The sequence below is a fragment of the Guillardia theta genome, assembly GCF_000315625.1.
Source record: "Guillardia theta CCMP2712 unplaced genomic scaffold GUITHscaffold_81, whole genome shotgun sequence".
NCBI lineage: Eukaryota > Cryptophyceae > Pyrenomonadales > Geminigeraceae > Guillardia > Guillardia theta.
Window position 1 is genome coordinate 334,999 of NW_005434593.1, and position 7,202 is coordinate 342,200.

At 53.9% G+C, this 7,202-nt stretch overlaps 4 protein-coding genes across 4 annotated transcripts in view; 2 read left to right on the plus strand and 2 right to left on the minus strand.

Moving 5' to 3' along the window:
• GUITHDRAFT_143999 (hypothetical protein) overlaps positions 1-862 on the plus strand; it is a gene marked incomplete at both ends in the record, with an annotated part of 3,323 nt that extends 2,461 nt beyond the window's left edge. Inside the window, 3 exons of the mRNA XM_005825742.1 lie at positions 39-80; positions 399-553; positions 784-862. Of these exons, the coding sequence (XP_005825799.1) occupies positions 39-80; positions 399-553; positions 784-862 (276 nt within the window). The remainder of the gene's footprint in view (positions 1-38; positions 81-398; positions 554-783) is intronic.
• A 252-nt stretch (positions 863-1,114) lies between these two features.
• Positions 1,115-3,293, minus strand: GUITHDRAFT_115146 (hypothetical protein; the record flags this gene model as incomplete). Its single annotated transcript, XM_005825743.1, has 6 exons — positions 1,115-1,160; positions 1,223-1,268; positions 1,320-1,406; positions 1,678-1,782; positions 2,066-2,123; positions 2,169-3,293. The coding sequence occupies 6 exons, from the start codon at positions 3,291-3,293 to the stop codon at positions 1,115-1,117; spliced, it is 1,467 nt and encodes a 488-aa protein (XP_005825800.1).
• A 979-nt stretch (positions 3,294-4,272) lies between these two features.
• GUITHDRAFT_115147 (hypothetical protein) lies at positions 4,273-5,815 on the plus strand (the record flags this gene model as incomplete). Its single annotated transcript, XM_005825744.1, has 9 exons — positions 4,273-4,299; positions 4,358-4,645; positions 4,692-4,745; positions 4,807-4,884; positions 5,005-5,082; positions 5,154-5,216; positions 5,266-5,328; positions 5,374-5,439; positions 5,750-5,815. 9 exons carry the CDS (start codon positions 4,273-4,275, stop codon positions 5,813-5,815), a joined length of 783 nt encoding a protein of 260 aa, XP_005825801.1.
• A 91-nt stretch (positions 5,816-5,906) lies between these two features.
• GUITHDRAFT_115148 (hypothetical protein) lies at positions 5,907-7,086 on the minus strand (the record flags this gene model as incomplete). Its single annotated transcript, XM_005825745.1, has 8 exons — positions 5,907-5,948; positions 6,092-6,155; positions 6,197-6,261; positions 6,307-6,434; positions 6,491-6,582; positions 6,631-6,810; positions 6,858-6,970; positions 7,024-7,086. 8 exons carry the CDS (start codon positions 7,084-7,086, stop codon positions 5,907-5,909), a joined length of 747 nt encoding a protein of 248 aa, XP_005825802.1.
• Positions 7,087-7,202: the final 116 nt, after the last annotated feature.

Below are 7,202 nucleotides of genomic sequence, written 5' to 3' on the forward strand. Positions count from 1 at the left end.
AGAGCTACTCCCTCCTCCAGTCAGCAGACTTCGAGCAGACTCCTGCCATCAAGTTCACCATCTCCACCCTCTGCGCGATGGTAAGGGATGAGCGGGGAAAGGAGGAAGGCGGTGGAAGAGGAAGTTGTGCGGGGAAGGAAGGGAGGAGGGGGAGGGGGAGGAATGAGGAGGCGGGAGGCGGAGGACTAGGAAGAGAGCAGGGGGAGACAGAGAGAGGGGGGAGGAGGGGGACGGGGAGGGGAGACAGAGTGATAGGGGAGGGGAGGGACGGGGAGGGGTGGGGGGAGGAAGCGAGAAGGAGGCAGGCTGCAGATCCAGAACGAGGAAGAGGACGAGGACGAGGACGAGGACGAGGACGAGGACGCGATGTTTCAGGGAGGTTAAGTGACGGCGTGTAGGTTGCAGCGATCGCAAGCTCGTTGGCGTCACAGCCTGGCGATTCGATCCTGTCGGAAGTGAACAAGGGAGGAGAGAAGACGATCGCAGATGTTATCAAGAGCTTCGAGTTGTCAGATTACTTCAGAGGAACTCAAGCGCGACTCGTTCATATGATGTAAGTGCCGCAGCAGCCTCTTTGTTCTGCTCCTTCACTCCCGCTCACTGGTGGTTTGACTTGTGACTTGAACGCTTGAAGTGATGTGTTAGTGATTGTTTGCTTTTGCTCAACTTGAAATGATATTGCTCTTCGTCTCCCTCTTCCTCTCCCTCTTCCTCTCGTGCTGTATGCTGTACTCTTGTCATGATGTGTCCTTGATTCCTTCACATCTCTCATCGTTACAACAGGTCTATTGTGACGGTGCAGCTTGTCTTGTATGACATCATCAAGGCCTCTGTTGGTTTGAGTGCGACTGGAGCACACTGACACTTGCAAGAACTGACTCTAGACCTCTCCTCTCCTCTCCTCTCCTCTCCTCTCCTGTCCTCTCCACTCCACTCCTTTCCCTCTCCCTCCCATCTCTCTTCCCTTCATTCTCCTGTTCTATTTCTGTCTCTGCCTTTCCCTCTTCCAGTGGTCTACTCTGATTTTCCTTGGCTTGACAATCTTGTCATATTGAACTAGAAGTTGTCAATCGTTTTGTTTCTTCTCTTTCGAAATACAACCGCGAATTTTCTTTCATTCCTCTTCTCCTGTTTCTTCCTCTACAGGGTTTATTCCCATCCTGCAAACAAACAAGATGTCACCATCACATTGACTTGTGACATGCACAGAATCTTGGCTCACGTTGTGTTGTCTGTCATGTTGTGATGAGAGAAATTTCCCATGACATCTGAACATCAACGACGATGAGAACATGCTAACTTGCATTGAGAAGAAGCACCTGCAACGTTGGCGGATGTTTTGTTCAAGAGCGATTTGTGGGTGTAACCGAACTTTGCGAAGTGATGTTTCAGGCCCTCGATGATACCTGGAAGAGACGATGAGAAGAAAGATGAATTGGGATGGAAGGAAGCAGATAGAAAACGTTAGGAGAGGAGGACGGGGATGAGAAGAAAAGGAGAGGAGGGGAGAAAAAGCGACAGGGCGACAAGGATGGGGAAGCAGAAACAACATTCTACAACGCGAAACACAAAGGGCACATTTACAATATCCACAAGAGCAAGGAACTTGATCACAGATTTTCAAACATGGGAGGGCCAGATTTGAAAACATCAACGAAAGCATCAAAATGAGCGCACCTCCTGCGTGCTTCCTGGTAGCTAAGATCACTTTCTCTAAGTTCTCGGAGTTCCTCCATCGGACAAGCCCTTCAGCAGCGTTCGCCACGAGAGCTCCGTGAACTCCTGAGTTGTTCAAACGTCAGATCCCAATCACAAGACAGAACAAAACTTCTTCATCATCTCCATCTCCATCTCCATCTCCATCTCCATCTCCATCTCCATCTCCATCTCCATCTCCATTTCCATCTCCATTTCCATCTCCATCATCGTCGTCGTCGTTGACAAATTTTTGTTCTTCACACATCACATTTTCCAACACAAGAGACGTATTCAGACAGCATCTCCACAGCTCGACGACAACCTCCAACAATACCGTCCACAGGCTCAACAAGAATCCTCTACCCACCATCTCTCGTGATCTCGAACAGAGGCACGTCGTTCTCCCCATCCCCCGACACCATCATCTGTAAGCATGTCAGACAGCAGCGATATGTGACTACGAGCATCACATTCGTCTTGTTGAAGCCCAAGATAGCAGAGCAGTGCAGAGTCGCGCTCCCCTTGCTGACCCCAGGAGGCACTAGCAGGACGTACCACTCGTACCCGCTCGACGATTGTATAGCGTCGAACTTCAGTCCCATCCTCCTCCTCAACGACGTGTCGAGGAGGGACAGGATCTTCTCTGAGACATTCCTGCTGTTGGCTGCCAGCACGAACATGGGCTGTCCATTGTCATCTGCCAACGGCAGGAATTTGGTGATGTTGCTGCGGAGGGGAGCTAGGGTGACATTGACTGCGTCTCGCAGCTTCGGCCAGTTCCACAGCTCGTTCAACTTCTTCCTCCATTGCGCGTCAGGAACGGCCGTATGGTTGTCCCCGTCGAACCAGAAGATCTCCGTCCCTTCGGAGCAGATGAGCGCCGTCGGCCGCTGCAGCACATCTCGATGGATCAGATCGAGGGCAGAGTGGAATGGTCGTCCGGTGTTATACAGGAGGCAAGACCCCTTCTTCTTGTACTCGTCGTTCCAGACTGTGAAGAAGTTCTTGATCTGCTCGTCATCACCAAGCAGCGTCCCGTCGAGGTCAGTCGCCAAGAAGACAGCGCTGTCTTCTGCCTTGGGGTATATCCTACACTTCCTCTCAAAGTCCTCGACCTTGGTCTCTCCATTCTGCAGAACAACCTTGTACTTGTAGGAGATGATGTCGGTATCGAAAATGGCTTCTCCTATCCAGTGCTGCTGTCTGATCTTGGACTTGTCCTGGTGCAACAGGATCTCGACCTTGACCCCCTGCGCGCCGCCTCTCCCACCTATCTCAACCACCACGTAGACTTTGGAGGCTGCAGGGATGCTGTCCAGGAGCAAGGAGAACCTCACTTGCGGCTGACTTCTCTTCACTGGGAAGGCTTCGTCGAACTTGTCGATGGTCACGGCGCCGCCCTCCTCCTCCTTCTCAATGTACTTGGATATCATCCTAGTAAAGCTGCTCCAAATCCCCGTGGGCCCCTGAGTGTCTTCTCCTCCTCGGAGGTTAAGTGAACGACGTCCCACGACCTCCTCTTCTCTTCCTGCTGCATGATCTCTTGCCGCCATGGCGTCTTGTCTTGCCGCCATGGCGTCTTGTCTTGCCGCCATGGCGTCTTGCCTCGTCCATGGCCGGATCTCCCTTGCATGGGCGATCAAACCTGGGTTCCGGATCCGCCTGCTTCCCCATCCTCCTCCTACCACATCCTGTGCTTGATCTACCAGGGTTCTCCTCTCTCCTCCTGACCCTGCTCCTAGTCCTGCTCCTAATCGTGCTCCTGCTACTCCTCCTCCTCCCTCCGCCATCGCCATCGCCATCATCGCCGTCACTGCGAGTAGCCGCATGGAGGGACGCAAGCAGGGCATGATGAGTAAGAGGGGGGAAGGCATAGGGGTAGGGGGTCATACCATCGCAGATTGGGTATGTCACAAAGGGGGGTAGAAAAGCTAAAAGTGGGGGGTGAATGTAGTACCAGGGTGGGTGGAGATACATGGAATGCATGGGATGGGTATGTCAGCGGATGAGGGGTTGACATATTAGATTACACTTATGAGGGTAGGGGTAGTGTTGGGGCCAGAAGGGGTTCTATTTACTGGGTATTGGTAGGGTAGGGTGGTTCTGCTGTGATGGCGGCGGGGAGGGAGGGTCGAGCGAGCGGCAAGAGGAGGACAGGAGGAGGAGGAGGAGGAGGGAGAGGTAGGCAGTATACAGAGGAGCAGGAGCAGGAGCAGGAGCAGGAGCAGGAGCAGGAGCAGGAGCAGGAGCAGGAGCAGGAGCAGGAGCAGGAGCAGGAGCAGGAGCAGGATCACCTTTGTCATCAGCAACGAGCACTCCTGGGGAATCATCATGCCACAGGGTTGAAGAAGCGGATTTTGTGGAGGATAGACGCTGAGTAATCAGAATGTGATGGAAAATCGCAACAGAGTCAAGAATCAAAGAACATGCTATCAGTGGAGTTGACAGGCATGGTCAGAATAGAGGCAGGGTACTTGTTGATATGAATGTGTGTCGGAATATCCTTGGGCTTCACAGCCGTCTTCCCACAGTTGCCATCTCCTTGGTAAGAGATCTGAACTTGTTTCGCAGGCCATGTCGGAGGATTCAGCATTGGAGCAGGTGATCTCACGTATTCTTGTCATCTCGTTCATGCTGATGCCTGTATCTTTCCACACAGTACCTGATCCAGGCAAAGAACGCCAAGGGGAGAGCAGCCGCTATCCTGGTGGAACAAGCGATCTCCAACTCTTACGTCTTTCACTTTGCAGAGCTGTTAGAACATGAAAACATCATTGCTCTTGCTGCAAACGCAGAGACAAAACCATGGAGCGACTTGCTGCAGATCTTTGCGTATGGGACGTACGGAGACTACGTGACCAATGCTGGGGCCCTTCCCCCATTAGATGAAAGTCAAAAGTTGAAACTGAAACAACTCACAATCATAACGTTAGCCAATCAGAACAAGGTGGATGCTCGATTGTGTTGAGAATGAGGGTGAGAGGTTGTGTCAGGTCATCCCTTACGCGACTCTCCTCCAAGAGCTGGACTTCAAGGACACTAGATCAGTGAGCGAGTGATTACTTCCTGCACGCTCATGGCTGAAATGCGCGCTGCCCCTTGCGAAAGGTGGAAGACTGCATCATAGAAGGGATGTACTCCGGTCTCTTCAAGGGCAAGCTCGACCAAAAGAAGCAAGAGTTTCAGGTACCCCAGCATGAGATTGTTTGTGATGATGATGCAAATCGTACTCCCTCGTCCCATCTCGTCACGTTTCCAAACTGCCTCCCCCCCAGGCTTGCACTGTTTCACGGTCCTTCTTGCCAGGTGCAAGAGACTGCCGGTCGTGATTGCAAGCCAGGAAAGCTCCAAGAGATGATTGCTGTGCTGCAAGCTTGGGTACAGGTGAAGCATCCGACATGTTTTCAACTCATCCTAAGATATTTGGTTTCTCACACTTGTCTTCTTCCCAACAGGCTGCGGAGAACACGTCGGGACAGATTAGAGACAAGATCAAGCATGCGGAAAACTGCCAGGAGGTGACGGGAAGACTTCGGCGCTTTCCTCTCCTCCTGACCTCTTCCCCAGGCGGAGTTAGGTCGGGTCAAGGACTTTCAGAATCGGGTGGACGAGATGAAGAAAACGCTGCAGGTGCGGGAATGTAGAGGCGGGCTCGCACTGAAGTGACGGCAACAGTCGGTACAAGGAGATCTAGAGGGAACTCAGTTGTCGGGACATTCCGAGAGCATGGAAATGGATGATGTAGCGTCCTCCCCACCCCCCACCCTACCCCAGGATCCTTTCCCTCCCTACCCCTCACCTGTCTTCTCCCCCAACTCCTCCTCATGCTCATTCCCCTGTTCGCGCTTCCTTGCTGTGCTGCTTGCATGTCTCTTTCCACCTCCTACCCTCCGCGTCCTTGCCCTTGGTGGATAACCCCCCCTCCCTCTTTCCTCGCACTTTCCCTTCCTCGCTCTCCTGAACTACTCGTCTTATGCTCGCTCTCCTATCCTCCCATCCTCTCTCTACCCTCCCTCCTCTCCTCGCCATCCATCGCTAACTTTTCTCGCAGGTTTCAAGGCCCAAGAGCAGGCCAAAGACGAAGCATCCGTCAGGGGCGAGCAATCCGCGTCACTGAGTGGAGAATGAGGAGGAGGATGACGATGAGGATGGAGCATGTGAGGAAGGGGAGAAGAGCGAGTCGCTACTTATCGCTGCCTATGTTGATGCTACGAGTACAAGGACGAAGCAGTCGGGTCTCGCGCTCGTACCTGATATGATTGGTGTAAGAGGAGGACAAGGAAAAAGAGCAACAGGTGGACGAGGATCACGTAGAGGAGGAGGAGGAGGAGGAGGAGGAGGAGGAGGAGGAGGAGGAGGAGGAGGAGGAGGAGGGAAAGGCGAAGCGGGGTACCAGGTCCTCAGCGAGGTCGAAGGCCACTCGCTCCGATGGAAGGGAGTAGCGGCAGATGGGGCAGCTGCAGTGAGAGTTACAAGGACCAACTCCGCGTCCTCTTACCTGTTCTTCCTCTCCAGCCACTCCATGAGACAGTCGTAGTGGAATGGATGACCACATGGCATCATCTGCGCACGATGAGTAGGAGGCAGAGGCTGGGAGGAAGAGGCAACCTTGGCCTTGCCGTTGACGGGGAACTCTTCCTGGCAGACAGCACAGACGACGTCCTTCCCTTGGACTGTCTTCATGTCAAGGTTGAACCTCGCGTCTCGGCTGGCAGGAGGAGGGCCGCCCATGTCACCTGCAATAGCAATCAGCCCCTGTTCCCCCCTTTGAGCTCGGGCCCAGGTCTCTGACCGATCGGGACTGAGTGGAGGAGATCGGCGACGTCGACTTCGGTGATGAGAGACTGGAGCAGGTCATGGAGGGTCATGCGAGGAGGCTCCTGGCTGAGGACAGTGAAGGATCAGAGTCGAGACTGAGGGCTTGAAGGCTACCTGGTCGGAGCCTCCTGCTTCGGAGGTCCCTCCTCCTTCTCGGGGGACTTCTCTGCCTCCGCTGCCGCCATGTCGATCCAACCCTTGACCTCCTTTGAACGCTCGGCCTCGTCCTCCATCAAGCTCAACAGCGTCTCGAAGAGCTTCTTCCCTGCCTGCCAGAACTTTGCTCCCGTGTATCTCCAGGGAGACGTCAGGAGGGGAGGAGGACAGGAGGCTGAATGAACCTTGATCGGAGGAGCGAGAAGGCCCTCTTGCAGGCCTCATACAGCTCATCCCTCGTGTTCTTGTCCGCTTCATGGTAGTGTTTCGTTAGCAATGCCACCAGTGATCGGGTAGCCTGCAATGAGTGTCAGGTATGGCAGCTGCGCAGCTTCAACCATCCCCCTCTACCCCATCTCGTCCACCCTCTTTCCCCCATCCTCTTACCAACACTCCCACCTCCTTTCCTCCCATCGCATGCCATCGCACCCCTACATTCCTCTCTTCCTCTCCTCCTCCTCCTCCTCCTCCTCCTCCTCCTCCTCCCCCCCCCCCCCACTATTTTTGTCGCTGGAAAAGAAAAGGGATCG